Raw genomic sequence first — 19240 nt, forward strand, 5'->3', positions numbered from 1 at the left:
TATCTAGAGTGTTGAATTTACTGTTTCACTTGGGGTCTGCACAGGATGACTGCAGCCAGTACCTTCCGTGCTGGACATGATCTTTTTTTTTAATGAACATTTGCTGCCTGACCGTGCTTTTCTAGAGTATGTGCCAGATGGATGACCAGTGGCAACAACGAGCCACTCGGATGTGGCTCTAGTTGTTGCCGGACTGGTGGCAGCAATAACAAGCCAGTTCTTGACATCAAGGAGAGAATACAGAAAAATGTATAGCAACACTGATACCCCTTGTGGACCTTTTCTTTTGGACTTGAGGTTTATGAGAATAGGCCCAGTGGTAAATTGACACACCTTCCTTGTGTGACGCTGGCAACAGTCCAATGGCTCTGTGATAATCTCTGATTGGATAGAGAGAAGCTAAGGTACACAAAAGGACTTGATGTGCTGGCTGCAGGTTATTCACAGGTATATGTAGCCATGCTTGCAATAGCAGAGAAGATTGATTGACAATGATTCGTGGAATAACTAAAGCAAATCCAGTTCTCTGAAGATGCCCAGGAAATTAGGGACTTATGCTACCAGTAGCTGGTAGACAAGAGCGGGATGCTGAAGCACCAAGACTTTTCCAAGCCTTTTGGGTGAAGAGTTATCTTGGCTTCACGGTCACAATAAGTATAACTTCTTGAGGTGATAGGGTTAGCCTCACCACAGGACCTTTCAATTGGAGGATCAGCTTCTAGGAAGGAAATGTGAATGTGTGAAGTGTTAAAACCAAACATAGTATATTTGAATACCATTACTAGAGAGAAATAGAGTGAAGAAACTAGGTCATGCCGTATGATTGATCCTACACTGTCTTCTGGTTTGGGGTTAGGTTCTACCTTCTAAAGACTTGGAGACTCTGGTCACTTTACTGTACATGTCCCTGCATCATATGTATGTATGGAAAAACGTTGACAGAGGGAACTAGACCCATGGAATGACACTTCAGAATGAGTCTTTTGATGAAGACAGTCATCTCCATCAAAAGAGGCAGCTGGTTTTGTTTTGTGGAAGCCACAAAAGATGACTGACTACTTACTGCCTCGGTCTTGGTGGGTGTTCAAACATAGTGTGCCATTGACTACTGAGAACAGGTAGGTCTGGGGCAATGGGCAGCAAAGGTATTTTGGATAAGGACTGGAGCAGTTTACAGAAATGCTGAGAAGGTACAGTGAGGCCAATAGACTTTTTTTTTTCCCCTTCCTAACTCAGATTATGATAGGGAACTGAGACTCTAATACATTGATCAAGCCAGTGAGTAGATGAATTGAGGGGAAGGGTGAACTTGCCTATGGAGCTTCCTTAATTCCTATCTAATCTAGGGAAAATAGCAGACCAATTAAAAAAGGCAGATGTCTTGATGAAAGAGCAGCAGAAGGGTTGAAACCATGAAATGGGATCTTGAAATCGGGCATCTGTGGAGAATGGGTAAATAGACCATCATCAAAATAATTAATATTTTCTGAGTATTTTGTTGTAGGTCTGTGTATTAGATGCATAGAATCATAGAATAAATTGGAAGGGATGTCAAGATGTCATCTAGTCCAAACCCCTGCTCAAAGAAGGTATTTTTAGATCAGGTTGCTCAGGGACTTGTACAACTGGGACTTGTACAATTGAGTCTTGAACTCAAAGTTGAGTCTCATCCCCAAAGGACAGGGAGTTCCCAGCATCTCTGGACAGCCTGTTCCAGTATTTGACCACTCTCATGGTAAAAATTTATACTTAATATCTAATCGGAATTTCCCATAGTCCAACTTGTGTCCTGTTGCCACTCGGACTGTCGCTGCACACTTCCAAGAAGAGTCTGGCTCTGTATTTTCTGTATTCTCTGATCAGATGGTTGTAGATAGCAATAAGGTCTCCCCAAGCCTTTTTTCCTACAATTTGAGCAGGCCCTGCTACCTGAGGTTGTCCTTATATATCCTGACCAGCTTGGGGCCTCTGGACTTGCCTCTTGTACTGGGAGACCCAAAAGGCAGTAAGGGTAACAGGAAGTCTCACATTGATACACCTAATTTGAGGCCTCTTCTTTAAGTGTGGAGATTATAAAATGGCCAAACACTTGTGTTTCTCTTTAGTTCTTCATGTGTTAGCAAATGTGTCTTTTGAAAAAAAAGAGCTGGACCTGTTTTAGGTATCAGTTGCAGTGTAACCTGAAACTACAGCAAGAGTTATGAAAAAAATAGTCTTATAGTGCAGTATTTGAGAGGAGACAGCTAAGAGATTTTACCTGAGGAGAACGTCATCATGCATATTTTGCAAGCTCATGGGTGCACTTGCACAAAAGCACTTGGATGCACATGTTTAAACCTGAAGTCTGAGAGGCTCTTGTTGCTCAGCACACAGTCAAGCATTTGGCAGGAAAATGAGTCTTGAGAAATAATACTGTGAGTGAGGCCAATTAATCATGAAATATGATTGATTACCAAATGGAGCTGACATCCACTAAGCAAACCTCCTGAAACAATGGAAGACCCTGGGGGAAGGGGTGGGGGCAAAGGCAGGGGGAAGAAAAATGTTTACATATGTTCCACATGGTCTGCCATTCTTCCATGTCAAAAAGATGATTTTTTTTTGATTAATCCTGATATCTGGAAGATGTTCTTTCCACATAGATTCCTGTATTGCTAACGTTGAAATTGGTCTGTGTAGTTCAACAGAGGTACAATCTATCTTTGAAGTGATCTGAAGAACTGTGTTATACTATGTGTTATACTAATGGTACTTCATCGGTTTAAAGATTTACTCTTCTATAGGGATGGCATACTGGGGTGTGTGCCAGTTAGCCTGAAATCACCCCAGGGTACTTCAAGGTTAAACTGGATAAAGAATTTACAAATGTGGAACACAGGTTATCACAGTTACAAATTTATAATGGTATCTGAGAGGCTTCTTCATGCTGTCTTCTGGTTAAGACACACACTAACCCATGCCTAAAGGGTCAGTTCTTGTGCAAAGCTTATGCTGTCAGGTTGGGGAAGCAGGCTTGCTTTTATAAGCGGTCTTTTTTAGGGGTTTCCTAAGAGTTAAGTCAGATACAAATCTCTCCCTCTACAAACACCATTCCCACATCTCTCCTCCAAGATATCCTACTCCTAGATTTAAGGAGCTTGTTTCAACACTTGCTTCCTCAAACTATCCTCTGGCAACTAGAAATAAGTTGTACAACAGTTGTCTTACCCAGCTGGGCAATGCTGAAATTTTGTGCTCAGCTTTCATGCCTCGAATCTCATAAACAAAACTTGTCGGTTTTGTTAATATCACCACATAAATGGGATTACGCACGTGGCTCATTTCTGACTATTTTTGGGAGCCCAGACATGGTAATATCTGATCATTTTGAAGATGCCTCACCCTTAAGCCAATCTCAATAGGTACAAAGCTGTCTTTCTTCTGAAGACTTTCAAAGTTTTCTTGTTAGGCTGTTTCAGAACGCTAACTCATGGTGATCAGCCACTCCATTCAATTTGTCTTTGATATAAACAGAACAAATGAATATGAACATGGGATACTAAGCTCCAGTTTTGCATTTCAGAGCTCATTCTTGTTTTTAGATGAAGCTAGATCCATGAGAAATGATCTGTTAAGATGTGTTTGTGCTTAAGTGGGGAACGTTGCTTAATGTTAAATCACAGTATTGTTGCTTTTCTGCCAGTGAACATCTTTGTTCACAAGTGGTTAACATTTTCTGTAGGAAAGCAGAGAAATGCCTTTTTTCTTCTGTTTTTCTGCCTCTCTGAAAACATCTGCTAACTCTTTGAAACATCAGTATTTGCTAATATCTTTTGAGTTTGTCCAGATTACTCAGGTATTTTGGCCCATTTTATGTATGTAGTAAGTCATTTATTCTGTATGAGTTGGGCACAATTATTTAGTCTTATCCTCTCCCATCTTTCTTAGGTATAAAAAACTGAAGAAATGCACAAGCTAGTTATATTACAGCATGTCTTCTACTCCTTCAGGAAAGAGTACGTTTCTACATGTTGTTTTCTAATGCTGAATTGAAAAGGCAGATGGTGCCCCATTTTGGTGTCAGGAAATTCAGTCTGTACATCTGGGTACTGAAATTCAGTATTATAACTGACACAATAACCTGCATTTAAGCCCAGACTCTTACTCTGCTCCAGAAGAGTGATGAAAGGGGAAAACTTTCTGTATGTATACCAGTCTGGACGGTAGCATGTCATTCACTCTTCTGGGAAGTTTCGTGCCCAGTCTAGTCAGGAGTAGGATCTGAGAGCGAAGAGAGCAGGTTCAGTCAGGAGAGGAAGAGCTTTTAGAAATCTTAACACTTAAAAACTTGCAATTTTTCAAGGGTTGAAAAATTAGCCAAGTGTGGATGGAGTTTCAGAGGAATAGCAAAAGGCAGTTTTGTGACACACAGTTTTAGCTCCCTGCCAGATTCAAAGTTCCTGCTCCAAAACCTTCATTTGCTACAGCAAAAAGGGTTTCTCATTTCAAAAAAGGGTTTCTAGAAATCTTTAAGGACGGGAAAGCAAAAGATTTCTTTCCAGTTGGCTCAAATACTTCCAAACTATTCTCTCTGAGCTCATCACTGACATGTAAAATTTCCACCTGAATGGCTAAAATCTGATAGTATAAATAGCTGTAAACAGTCTTAAAATTTAAAGCATTAGAATACTTTACCAAAATGCTATGCTGACATCCCAGCCTAATTTTTCTCTTGATTACACAGGTAATTTGAAAGTATGTAATAGATCTTTTCACACAAAGTATGGGTAAAACTGAAGGTATATTTAAATGTTGTAAATTAATAAACATATGTGTGGAATAATTGTATTCCGCAGTTCCCTGTTTGGAATAAGAACTATTTTGAGCAAATGTTCTCAAATTCTCTACTTACATTTGACATGTGAAAGCAGAAGCTCCCTTTTTAACAGTAAAACCAACCTAAAACATAAATTTAGAATTAAAAATCTTGGGTCCAGCCTTTTTGTGCCATGGCTGGTTTTGGTAAGTTATTTGGGGGTAGGTGAAAAGAAAAGGTATACATCTTTGTATCAACTTATAAAACTTTAAATGTTAAAAACTCCCAATAACAGGGTGAAGCACATATCTGTACTAAAGAGACTGAGGAATTTTTAAGCATGCCTCTTGCTTTGCCTAGTGGTATCAAGGGCTTCAATTTTTTTTTTTTTTTTTTTTTTTTTTTCCCCAGAAGACTTATAAAGCAGTGGGGTAGATGGTGCTGTTCTCCAGCTGTCTATCTTGAGGAGTTTCCTCACTGGACTAAACACAACATAACTTCTCTGTAACGTTACAGTGGAATCTTGGAAAAACATAATGTTCCTCCTGTTATGTGCAATAGATTCTTCTTTAATTGCAGCAGCTAAAAAAAGCTTCTATCTTTATAGCTGTAGAACCAAAGCGACGAAGTTTATGGTCTCCCACTGTCCTCAGGTTTATGGAAAATTTATAGTATATGTTCTAAGTTCTGAGTTCACCATTTCTTGTTGGAATACTTACTAAAACTACTGCTGAAAAAAGCCTATTATAGGATTCGGTGTTTTCCTATCTTTAAAGATTCCTATAATTTGAATAGTCTTTGTAGTGTTTTTACTTTCATCTCCTTTTCCCTCAAACTGCTATTTTATCTTGTCCGGAATCAAGAATCTGTTCATGCTCTTTCTTCTTCCTTTTCTTTTTCTTTTTTTTCACCCTATAAACTGAACTTATTTTGTTACCATTCCCTGACTGGCTTTCAGAACTTTTATTTAATAGAGAATTGTTGATGGCACTGGAAATCACCAAACCTTCTTTTGGTTAGTTAGATAAGTTAGAGTAGTATTTTCTATAATTTTTCTTATCTATCCTTTTCCTTTTTCTGTTTCTGAGTATATTTTGCTGGTGCCACATTACTTGCAATCGGTGGAAGGAGGCTACTTCTATTTTTTTTAAGCCATGTTCCAGTTTTGAAGTGAAAATATGTTCATGTTGTCTGTTATGATAAGAATCCTAAATTTGATTCAGTACCCTCCTCTTTGTAGCTGGTAAGGGTGTTGGACGGATGGTCCAGTTGAGCCAAACTGCACTATGCTTGACTCTGCTAGCTTTATCTGATCACTCTAGTCGTTTGTCAAAAAAAAAAAAAAAAAAGAAAAAAAAAGACAGAATTGTAAAAACTAGAAGCAAACTCTTCATCAGTGAATCGAAATGAGCAGAATTTGCCTTTATAAACATATCTAAATATTCTTCATCTGTAAATTATGCTAATTTAAGCACAGAGCCACAAAAATGTGATTTAGTTTTAATGTTAGTACATTTGGTATTTTATTAGTGTAATTTAGAGTAAATTCCTCACTCTGGAAAATCTGACTTGGGCACTGGAACTCTGGCATATCTAGAAAAGGAAAATAGAAAGGTTGACATTTTAAAAGGGGGAACACAGGATTTAATCAGTCACTTCCATTCATTTAATCAATTCATTTCTCATTTCCATGAGAAGGATCATGTCTGAATCCTCACTGTTTCAAAAACTCATCTCTTGACTGAGTCGCACTAAAAATCATTGTGTATGAAGGAGCAATTTCTTCTTTGACCTTCCTTGCTAACGTCTGTAGTGCTCCTCAGTCACAGTGGACTGTCCCCTCCTGTTTCTTCAGTATTCGTTAATTGCTGTTCTGTCTTTCCTTCCTGTTTCTTCCCTATTTTAACATATGCATATATACCGTGTATGCATAAACCTGGATGGATCAAAGCCAGCATTAATTTTATTTGTATATTCCCAAACTTCAGAAATATAGCAAAAAAACCAATCTATACCTGATATAAATTTAGCAAATCTTCAGATTTTGTAGAACCAGTTTCCCTCTATTTTTTATGGGTGTCTGAGGAAGACTGGGATAGATGACTTTCTCCTGTAGCATGTGCTCGGTAACTCCAAACAATATTAGGCCTTCATTAAGGTGAGAGAAATACATAGGGCAGCTTGGTTGCAGTTGAATACACATTAGTGGAGAAATTACCAACTCTGAAAAGGTAAATTTCCCATTGACTAGGTATTTTTTGAACACTTCTGTCTAGCACTGCAAATGAAGAAGCTGCAGCCAATTCATGTTTTTATTTACTCTCTGTCGTTACTACATGTGATTTTTTTTAAAATACACAGTGAATGAGGCAAGTCCTTCTGTATGAGATATGCATATTTTTAAAGGCATACATGAAGTGGAATTCAGCGAAAACAAATTTTTGGATAGGCTTCATATCCACTGGTAAAAAGTACCAAACATCACTGCTATATCCTGTACACGTTTCCATATTGTGCTCATAACATGTAAAACCTGACATCTAATAGATCAGAGTGATTACACTGGGTGTAATCTGAACACTGGGAGTAAGTCCTGGCCTTTAAGCACAAAGACTAGGTTTTAGAAACAGGTCTCATTTTTCTGGGGGGCAAGCCCACAAGAAGACGCATCTAACGCTATCTCTAAAGCAGGGGATATTAGCAGCATGTGTTAATTTGGAGCAAGCAGGATAGTCATCACTTCGCAGGACAAGAAGAATAACCCCCTCTGATAATCTGTTGCCTTTCATATCTTTTTTATATCTAAAAACCCCACATATAGTATGCAGAATCAAAAATTGATTTTTTGCAGTATACACAAATCAGAAATTCAACTTCTTCATGGGGTTTGGCTTGACTAACCCCCCGCCTCACCCTTGCCCTTTCTTGCTCTGTTGCTTTTCTTCCACAGAAAAAGTAAGCCAAACATTACAGGATGCAATCACGGGGATTCCCAGCCAGTCCCTAAGGTCTTGTTGGTGGCACTCACATTTTTTCTTCCGAGATGGGTACCAGGCTGTGTGCTGCAGGGATACTGCAGCTATCGATTGCTGAGCCCTTTTAGGGGGCAGGACTGTAACTTTCCACAGTGGCTTGTGGAAAGCTGCTCATAGGGTCCCTAGTTTAAATGGTATGGAGCAAAAGTGATGGTCCTTTTACTTAACCCTAAGTGTGTTTTAATACTGTTTGCGTACGGTGGAAATTTTGAATATTTGTCTCCCTGAAAACACACAACCCTCCCAAAATAATTAATGAGGTTTTTAAAAACTGCATGCAGGGAGCACTGAGGTTGCACAGGACGCACTCAGAAGTCAGCTCTCTATGTGCACACTTGTATCTTCCGTCTTCTGCATAGCTATTATGCTGGAGCATTTTATTGCATGTCAATATAGTAATTCTAACATAGCATACATGCTGGATAATGCTTTAAATACAAATTTAAAGCCCATTTTGTAGCACTATATAGAAGCGGGTACTTCCTATGGCAGGCAGATTCACTTTAATTCTCAGATTACGCAGTTTAATACGAGATAATGCTTTTTCTATGTATTACCAAAGCACGAAATGAAATCTATAAGAGTGACTGACCTGAAACTCGTAACTGCCATTCATTTCAGTCTCTGTAGCCCAGCAGACTGGCTGCTGAGAGCTATGCTTGCTTGCTGTTTTTGTGAGTCTCTGCAGATGCACATTCGCCCACTCCATGCAAACATGCATACACTCTCTTTTTTTTCTCTCACACTGTCTGGCATATTTTCAGAATAACTCTTCGAAGACTTTCTGAACTGCTGGGTATGATTGTCTGATTATTATTTTTTTAACTGGGAACATGTTTAGTCCAGTGTTATTTAAACAAGCTTATCTCTTTGATCAAAGTCTACAATCTGAAATTTGAACAGGGTAGGGAGGGTGGCTGGGTGGGTGAAGAAATCTATCAAGTACATTTTTATGTGTGTGCTGCTGTCTTAGCTGTGTGCCTGCAGAGGTACCAATGTATATTGCTTCAGAATAATCTTGCAAATATAAATAACTTCGGCTATTTTAGTAGATGTTCTGAAAACATAGTATTATTACTAAAATAAAAACATTTTCAGTAAACTTTTCTTGACACTATTAGTGAACTGCATATTCAGTTTTTCAGTTTCTTGGTTTTTTTGAAGGTTGAGCTGAATAACTGTGGAGTTGTTTAAGTATAGCATAGACTTTGCTAGTATTCAAAGCGTACTAACTGGAGCCCGTATATTAATGCGTTTAGGGTTGGCATTGACCTATTTCACTGACTGAACCACAGACCACAGCAATAAAGCTAAAGAGCTTGAAACAGTTTCTGGAGGTTTTCATTTAGCTGGTTCAGGAGAACTGGTTTGCGCAAAGTTAAAATTATATGGAATGAGATTGCAAGATGAAGCATGCATGCCACACCTTTTCATTATGTTCTCTCTCTTCCCTTTTTTTTTTTTTCTAAATATAACTTTGAGAGGCATTTCAGTTTCTTTTAAAGCCGAACCCATTTGATTATTTTAGATTACTTGATTTTCTAGTCTGATTTCAAAATTCAAGTTTGCTGAGCTTTTGTTCACAGGACTAGGGAAAAGAATTTCCTGTATTCAATTCACATGTCATGCAATCAAATAATTTTTTCCTAACTTTTAGGATCTTCCTGTGGTGAAGTCTGGATGATGTTTTGTTTCATCATTTTACAGCCTAAAAAGAAGCAGACAGAAATTTCTAGGATAATCTAAAGCTTTTCCTCACTTTTTAATGTTACTATTACACTCTAGTAACTTCAAGTTGCTATTACTGATGAAAGTATATTATAAACCTTTTCTTCTACATTGATATCATACACCCTTTAATTTTGTTAGCTAGTTTTATTGACTGAGGCTCGTGACACACACACACACACACAGACGCACACAGACGCACGCGCTTGCACACACACATTCTGCTTTGCCCTATCTCAGTTACAGCATAGTCCTACCCAGGGTCATTACAATGTACACATTACATATTTCTAGCAAACATGAAAATGAATCAAACAGGAGGAGAGATAAGCACAGATAGATTGGAGCCTGCTGAGGAAATAAAAGGCAGTAATCTGCCTGACCACTGGACTACTCTTCCTGGTTGGATTTAAGTGTTCTTTCCCGTTAGTTGCTGCAGAGCGCTGGCTACCCTGAAGTGAAAAATTAAATAACTAGTAAGAATGAAGTAACATTTAGAGGGACAATTATTTGGTATAACTCCAAAACTAATTGTTTCTGAAGTGATGTTTAAACTGACATCGGCACAAGGCAAGAGTTCCTGGCTCGCGGCCAGCACCTTGTAAAGCATATTAGCGTAGACGAGGAGTTCCTAAAAGTTAGAGAGAGGGAGAGGGAGAGAATGTGCGTTTTCAGTGCTCACTCTGCATTTGTTTGTATCCTCCTTCTTGCGGAGATTAGAGGAATACCTGTGTAGTGCTGCTTTATTATGATTTCTGCTGAGCCTCAGAATAGGTTCTGGTATTTTTTTTAGGTGGACTGCCAGCTGCCGATCTCGCTGTTGACAGTAAAAGCAGATATGTTCCTTGCTCACTGCCATTAGCACTGACCATGACCCTTCACACCAAAACCTCTGGAGTTACCCTGCTGCACCAGATTCAAGGCACTGAACTGGAGACGCTGAGCAGACCTCAGCTGAAGATTCCCCTGGAAAGATCGCTCAGCGACATGTACGTGGAGAGCAACAAGACAGGAGTTTTTAACTACCCAGAAGGTGCCACTTACGATTTTGGTACTACGGCTCCAGTGTACGGCTCTACTACTCTCAGTTATGCCCCTACTTCTGAATCTTTTGGGTCCAGCAGTCTGGCAGGATTTCACTCACTGAACAATGTCCCACCAAGCCCAGTGGTGTTCTTGCAAACGGCGCCCCAGCTGTCACCCTTCATCCATCATCACAGCCAACAGGTACCCTATTACCTTGAAAACGAACAGGGCAGCTTTGGGATGAGGGAAGCTGCTCCTCCAGCCTTCTACAGGTAAATGCTACAGATAATTTTTCTTTCTTCTTTAAGCGGATGAACTGAGAAAATTAGAATGTGGAAATCTGTATGCCCTAATCTTTTCTTTTTGTGTAAAGGACCATGTGATTTAATTGAATCATCCACGATATCTAGACCATAAAAAATAGTGTTGAATAAAACAAAACTGTAATTCACAGCTCACTGTGACTGTAAGCTGTAAATTTTGAAAACTGTACATAAATGAGAAACAAATTGGATAATGATTATAAATGCTTCCTGGGAAAACATGAAATCACAAGTGATTAAAGAATGGCAAGCGACGTCCCTGTTGTAACATATTAGAATACTGTCTGAAGTATACTAAAAAGACTTCCACCATCACACATTTCTGGGTGTGAGTGGTTGTTTGTTCAACTCTTAGCTAGTAGTAAGAGCATTTTTCTCCTCTGGCTTCCTTTACAGTGTGAGAAGTAGCTTATATAGGAAGCAGTTCAGAAGGACAATATCCTTCCTAATCAAACTGTTAGAGTTGACTCAGTGACAGTATTTCAGTCAGTAACCACCTTCATGAGCTATCCTAAGAGCTGCATACATATTAACTTGCATTTTTCATTGGAGGGTGATATATATTAACCATAAATCTGGCATGCTGCACTTCAAAAGATAAGGTTTTTTTGGTTTTTGTATTTTTGTCCCTCAATAGAAGGGTTTGGTTTTTTTGTTTGTCTGGAACAGAAAGATAAAAGTATCTTTGAAGGGGGGAAATAATTTTCCTTGGTTTAAATATTGATTTTCAGTTTTGAAAACGTTTACATAATTTTTTAAGTAAGTGGTAGAAATTGATAGAACTGTAGCTTCCAGGAAAATATAGTCATACACACCAATACCCACACTGTTAATGTTTGTGCAGTGTTAATAGCATAGTTTCGCATCAGCTTATTATACTGGGCTTCAGTGAATCAAAGTGAACAGTTAGATGTAATATTTTTTTAAACTCTGTCTGAATCTGTTTATTTGAGAGATACAGGTGAGTTTGCTAGAAATGGAACGACTATGAAAAAAATAAAAGCAAGTTATTTTTTCCCTGTTGAAGGCCAGGCTCTATCAGACTTACTTGCACAATATAACATGTTACTGTGAACAGCATTGTATGTTCTTAAAGACAGTCTAACTCAGCCCGACTAAGAATATGGTAGCAGAATCTGGTCCAAAAAAATGGATGATGATTGCACTTTTCGCAAATGATTAATCAGTTTTGGGGAGCAGATGGAATAAAGACTGGTGAAATGATAGATAATGGTTATGTCAGACTGTCCAATACAGTGATCTGTTAACTGAATTGGTTCAAACAAAATGCATTTTAGTGCAACCAAATACAATACCTCTAGGAAGAGTGAATACATGTCAGAGCATAAAGGTCTTGAATGATTACCAGTGACTTGGGAGTGAAACTGCACTTTGCGCTTCATTAAAGGTTTTTTTTTTACATGAATGTCCAGTGCAAACCTATGGTGAAAAGTGTGTAAGTGACCTTAGATATGTAAACAGTGGAGTATTGAGTTTGTGAAGTTGAAATACACAGGCAGAAAATGTACTATAGACGGGGTATTTTACTTCAGGAGGAATCAAAACCAAGAATGACCTGGAAATAGAAGTTGAACTATGGAAATAATGTCCATTTATTTTTAAACAGTGAATTGAGGTGAGACACTTCAAAATAAAATTAATGTACTTTTTTAGTTTAACTACTGGAGCAAACATGTAAGGTCAGTGCTGGATTCCCCATTTCCTGACATTTCTCATCAAGGATGGGTGTCACCCTTGAAGATGTGTTTTAGCCATGTGCAATTGATGAGGCTTAATGCAGCAGTAATTAGGTGAATTTATGATCTTGGATGTGCAGGTGGTTTATCTGCATACAGTGTTCTACAAATGATTTAATGGCCCCTTCCAGCCATAATTCTGTAAAGCGCATCTTATGTGGTAGTAAGAAATGTATATCAAAGTGCTTGCTATGATTATCTTTTGTTAACAGGCATAGTACTCTTGGAATTAGATTGATAAAAGCTTTGGGTTTTTTTTTCTTTTCATTTTTGCAGGATTGTATTTACAGAGTTATCACCCTCACAACATTAAATATTAAGTCTTTATTCTTGTGTTTTGGCACAAATCCAATCACCAATAGTCTGTTAAAAACAATTTGAATAGGTGTTCAGTGTCTCGGAAATATTTAAATATCTAATCATGGGGTTTAAGAACAAGTTCTTTAAAAAATATTGTAACGCATGAATTTCCAATTTGCTTTATTCATTTGGCTAATCTCATTGGTTTCAATTGGGTTATGGGAGAAAAGAGAGCATGGGGCAGTGTAAACTGGCAATGAATAAATTGATGTTGGAGATTGGAAGATGTCTAACTACCAAAATGGTGAGTCTCTGGAACAACCTACCAGTAGATTTGGTAAAGGCAAAAATTCTCAAACCAAAAGCCCGAACAAAATTTAAAAAGGATCATAATCAGTTTATGATATGGCTGCCTGCTTCTATAATAAGTAACCTAAGACCCAGAAAGACTCCTCTGCAATTCTCATTTACCTTTCTGTGTAACAGAATTGTGCTGTTTGGCTTGTAAGACAAAAATATTTGCATTGCATCATCCTGTTATACTCTGGATTTGAGATGCAGATGCTGCATTTGGTGATACACGTGGCTAGGACAATAAACAGTCATTGTAGGTTGGAGCTGAAATTATATTCTGTTAATACTTGGATAAAATGTTAAAAATCTTCAGTCACAAGACTCAAAACCTACTATATGTGATAAGGAAAACTTCTAATGTCAATTTGATTTTGTCAGTAAGTATTCAAAATCGTGCTAACTACAGACACATATGTAGTTACATGTGTATTAATTCTGAAGTTATATTTTATTTCTGTCAAATAGTGTTTCCTTTTCCAAAAGGCTTTGTCTCTTACTACAAGATAATAACAGGCTTCTAGATCTAGCTGCAGAACATATTGATACAGAAGGAAAAGAATGATTTTGTAAAGAATACAAAACATTTACCAATCTTCTCCTTTCTGGAGTCTCTAAATCATGGAACATCAGAATTCAAGAAAAAAGAAGGGGTTTAATTAATTGAAATTGTGCTGCCTTTAGCTTGACCCCTTTTATGTCTGACCTTGTGGCTGTTTTTATAGGGAGCCAAACTAAAATACCTTTCCCTTATCTTACAATGTCTGTATCTGCCAGTAAAAGGGAGAAAACATAGCACTGGCTATGTTTGTAATTCTCTTCAAATCTCACTTATATTTTATTTTCTCAATCATTTTTATAGTAGTTTTTTTAATTAAATGCTGATTAGTAGTTGATTATTATTACAGGAAATCTTGTATTCATGGATATTACAGTAATTAATTGAAAGATTTCTTTTGTTCTTAACTATTAAATTTGAGTTCTGGTTATTTCTGGTTATTTCCTTGTGCTTTTCGGCAGGTTTTTGTTCATTCAGGGAAACAACAAGCAGCCTTTCAGTAGCTAATTTACCTCAGTAAATTCCTACAGACAACAGCAAAGATGAATCCTTTTTGTTCTGCCAGTGTGCGATGTTCCTGTGTCATCCCACTGAGTTTGCACTTCTCAGATCTGAAGTAAAATCGTGCCTGTATTTCAGGTTCTCTGTAACCTGTGTTTGGTGCTGCTTCCAAATTTGGCCAAAAACCGTGTAAAAAAGGACTGCACCTCCCAGCTACCTGACAAGGGAGTTGTCTGTCAGTTTGTAGTGAGTGACAGAGGCAGGGCAAATCAGTGTACAAACAGAAATACAGATGAAAAATCATTAATTTCTCCCTTACTTATAGTGGCTAGTTTGTGAGTATCTTCTAGTACCTCAGGCTCTAGGTTTAGATTAATATAATAAAGAATTTATTTAGCTTTAGTCCCAATTATCATACTGAAATTGACTCTGAATCGTTTTAAACCTGTTGTTCCAATCAATATGATCACAGCTTTAATTTTTAATGCTTGCTAAATTTGAGAATGATTACAAATGTAGATCGATCCCTCTTCTGCTGTAATTCATAAATCCATCAGTCTGAAAAATAGTTACTTAACCTAATATGTATTTTTTTACCTTGTCTGATTCATTATGAATCTTTCTAGCTCTTCATGCTGAGTTCTAAACAAAGTGGATTTTTCCAAATTCTAAAATTAAAAGAATGTTACAATGAATGCAAAATTCAAAGACTTTTTTGTTTTAATGCGGTATGAGGTATTCCTTAACATGAAGGAGTACTGTGTAATGTAGTGTTTTGTTTGGTTTTTTTGTTGTTGTTGTTTTTTTTTTTCTAAAGCATCAATCTGTTCTAAGGTCCCCTCTCGAACGCAGTTCACGTGTTCAGGCAGTTTCTTGAACACTCGGAGTGTTCCTGTTTTCAGAGCTTGTGCTGATATCCCTGACAATTTTACAGCAATAGATGACTGTAATGAAGGAGACAGGAAAACATGGAGTTATCCTATCTCATGGAAGTGTTGTAAAGATAAACCTGTTAAATGTTCTGAGATACTCACACATTACAATTATGAGGGACTTGTACATACCAGCTTTGCTGTCTCTGCAGTTCTTAGGGAATGTGCTGATGTGGATCCTGCTGCAAGTGTGCTTGCACCATAAAGTCACCAAGCCATATTTTTGAGGAGCACATGTGTTCTGTGCCTCCTTGTGCCCCTGAATAAGGCCAGGCAGCAGTGGAAAGGGGTAAAGGAGCTGTGATGCTTCCTCATTATCCTCCTTTCTGCCAAGGTAGGGACATGAATCTTGCCTGCTCTCTCAGAGCTTCCTTTCCAAAGTTTTCTTCTTACTGAAGAACACTTTCTTCACTTCTTTAGCAGATGTATTTTTTGTGTAAACCACAGACTCAGGAAGTGCTCCATATACCAAGTCCTTTCCCCGTGGATTTAAAACTTGTGGTTAAAAACATGTTTGTTCAGGCAGCCCGTGCGGATGGGGTTCATCTGATTAAATATAGACGCCTAGGGCTTGATTCAGTTTTCCACTCCTTAGGCATCTGGTGCTATTTGAGAGGCCGTAAGGTCAGATGGGCCTAGCAGATATGACACAGGACCTACTGTGCGCTATACCTTTCTGGAGTAGGAGATGAGTGTCAGTGAGGGTCATCACCTAGGACACCTCAAATGGCATATGGCATGGACAACAGCATCAAACCTTCTCGTGGACTCCCTTCTTAGTCTATGGAGACACAGAAAGAGGCACTGTGAACACACACATTGCCCCTTTCTAAGGTATCTGATTAAAATAGGCCAGGTGCATTAGGCTCTAACAGGGCGAGTTTCTCTTTCTAGACTATGAAAGATGGCTGAAGTGACTCATTTTGGTACAGATATCTACTGAATGAAGGTGAATGCCCAGTGATGTTGAAAGTTATGTGAAATGAATCCCACCCATACATCTCCTGTTTCTAAAGAGTCAAAGCGGTCAACATCTGTAATCTCCGTTCAGATAGACACTGCACTATGTCCCTTGGGAGGAAGATGGGGAATTGACTCTGTGTCATTGGCCTTGATCACTCTTGCTCTGAGGCTATTGAAACAACAAACACTGCTGGCCATATCTGCTCTGATAGGGAAAGCATTAGTTGCTGGCACCAGTTCCTTCAGCAATTGCAAAGTGAACATCAAATGCCAGCATTTTTTTATTAAACCAGCAAGAAGGGCTGACTAGAGCTAAGGCATAGCTCCAAACAAACACAGAGGAGAAGAGCCCTGCAAGTGAAGTCCATCCACTTCTAAAAAATAGAGATTTTGATAATTTGATATTGTTGACAATGAAACACTGAAACTAATCATGGACTCCCTGGTCTGTCTGCAGGGAGTTTTCTGTTATCTATTCAGGCATCAGAACTGAGATTAGAGCGGAGATGCTGTCCTTCAACATTCTCGTTTAAAGTGTTGCTTTCATTGCATTCATTACGGGGGCTGTTTGGAAAATTGGCTGTACAGAGAGAAGTCACATCTGAGGTTGTGCACTATCCCTATGTATTTGGGTGGCCCTTCCAGTGAACTGCAACAGGTCATCGTTTACCACAGCTCATTAGGAACCCTGATCAATGTGACACTGGGCAAGGCAAGGCACTTCTGCTTTTCTGCCAAGCTCAGATTCCAGCTGCTGGGAGGGTTCTTACATCATCTGACTCAAGATATTCCTTCTTCTGGTGCAAGACTATGAACGCGTGAGATACTGCTTGCCAGATTTAACCTACCACATACTTACAGTGATAGCTGTTAGAGACAAGAAGATCATAAATCTGCAGGATAATCTTCTTCCTTGACAAGATACTGATAACAATATTGGATTCAGGAGTGATCAGGGCATTTTATTTTAACCTTTTACTAGAAAAAGAAAATATGGTCCTCAGAAAACAAGGAGCTTAAATATGACTGTCCTAAACATAAATCCTGTTTGATAGATGTACATAACAGTTTCAGTGACTGTTATGGACTGTCACTTCCAACCATTGCAGTGACAGTCTTAACTAATGATACTACTGCCAGTGTGTGTCCCTTTTCTTCACTGCATGGAAGCCATTAGCAAAAGTAAAAAATAACAGTAAAGGTTGAAAGTCAGAAGTAACTAAGAAGGCTTCTTAAACAAGCAGTTGGTGACTAACCGTGAACAGCTGTGCATGTAACCACTTCACATCCAGTGGGTGGAATTTCAGTCTACAATGACTGTTCAAGAGTGCAGTTCATCTTGAATCAGACAACATGGGTGGAATATGTCACATTCTGTTTCCACGTGCTGCTCTCTCACAACACTGCCAACTGTCAAAACTTACCTCCGCAGGACCCAGGAAGCAGCATCTGTGTAGAGTAACTGTTGAACGCCACAGTGGAGAGCCTTCCTCTCCCTTTGAGGATGACACACCAGTGAGCGTCTAGGCAGCACTGGGCTGCATTTAATGCCCATGCATTCCACTTCCCATTCATAAACTATGCGAGTAAGCAGTGTATTTTTCTGTCTTGATCATCGTATCCAAATAGGGAAACTGCTTTTATCTGATTTTCTAGGGAAAAACTGTATTTGTCATTTGAAGATTTTTTCAGTGTCTCATCAATCTGTGGTGCAAATGTCCAATTCAATTACAACGTCCAGTCTTCCCTCCCTCTTATTTTATTACTTGCTAGCATGCAGAAACACTGCTTTGATCACTACAACCTACTTCAGTACTGATTTGTGCTGCTAAGACATGACTATGGAAAACTTTCTAGGATCCTACAAAGGGGGCGTCAAAGCTAGGAAGAAAGGGGAAAGGAAATTTACTGCAACACAGGAAAAGTCTCAGCTCATGCTAAATAAAAATAGTTAGGAAGATGCTGTGCAGAAAGCAGCAGCTGCAGAAGATGTGGCATAAAATTTAGGCCCCAAATCTTAACTCACAAGACTGGGAAACTCATAATATGCTTTCCAGATAGCCTCCACTGCTGTTTTTATGTGTAGCCCTGTTAAAATTGGAATATCTCATACCTACTGCTTTCTTTCTATTTCCCTTTTTCTTTTATTTTTTTTCACTTTAAATGTAATTCAGGTTTGTGAGACAAGATCTATTCATTCATAAATTCATGAAAAATATTCAATTTTTTAGAAACTTTTTTTTTCCTCTTCAAGTTGATCTGTAAACAGATGGAAGCTTAAAAGGTGCTAACTCTAAAAATCGTCATTTAATTTTACTGTTGAAGACAAGTACTATAAAATCTGATCTTTGGCAAAAATAAAATGTCACATAATACCTTGTCATCTGTGTTTTCAGTTTACAAAGCTAGTAAGCATTTTTAAAACATTTGTTTTGCTGAGCTATCTTCATCAAGCGGTATATAGTTATTATTCAGTAACTTGTATCAGCTGGTGTCTAAAGAAAATTAATTCAAATAAGTGTTCCCTGCTTTGGTTATTAGTTACAACTTGAACTTGACAGTAAGATCCCTGTTTCAAATTACATATCACAGAATCCTTGTATCCAGGAAACTGTAGCGGTGGCAAACAATACTATGGCTGAGAGTGTGCGCCAAATCTAGATATCTTTGGGGAGCTAATATGTCAAAGAACAACTTTGTTTGCTTCCATTCTGCAGTAAAATGATACTCCTTCAGCCAAATTGATAAACACGAGCAAGGAAAAACGTGTATTTTGCCAACATATGAGCCACCATAGCACATTTATTACCTTCCAATAGTTTTGCATGGTTTGGATTATTTAGAACGTATAGGTTGAAAAATATTTGTAGCTTTGTCTTGCCATGCTATGAGAAATATAATCCTAATTTTCATCTGCAAGGGTATCAATAAGACAGAAAGCATGCAAATCCTGGAGATGGTGGTTCAGCA

The 19240-nt window shown here is 38.3% G+C and overlaps 1 protein-coding gene across 1 annotated transcript in view; it reads left to right on the top strand.

Annotated features, from left to right (window-relative positions):
• The window catches only part of ESR1 (estrogen receptor 1), a 171884-nt gene that overhangs the window by 44282 nt on the left and 108362 nt on the right, over positions 1–19240 (top strand). The window contains exon 3 of the mRNA XM_009324146.1: positions 10352–10856. Within this exon, the coding sequence (XP_009322421.1) occupies positions 10429–10856 (428 nt within the window). The 5' untranslated portion in view covers positions 10352–10428. The remainder of the gene's footprint in view (positions 1–10351; positions 10857–19240) is intronic.

The sequence above is a fragment of the Pygoscelis adeliae genome, unplaced genomic scaffold (genome assembly GCF_000699105.1).
Source record: "Pygoscelis adeliae isolate BGI_AS28 unplaced genomic scaffold, ASM69910v1 Scaffold105, whole genome shotgun sequence".
NCBI lineage: Eukaryota > Metazoa > Chordata > Aves > Sphenisciformes > Spheniscidae > Pygoscelis > Pygoscelis adeliae.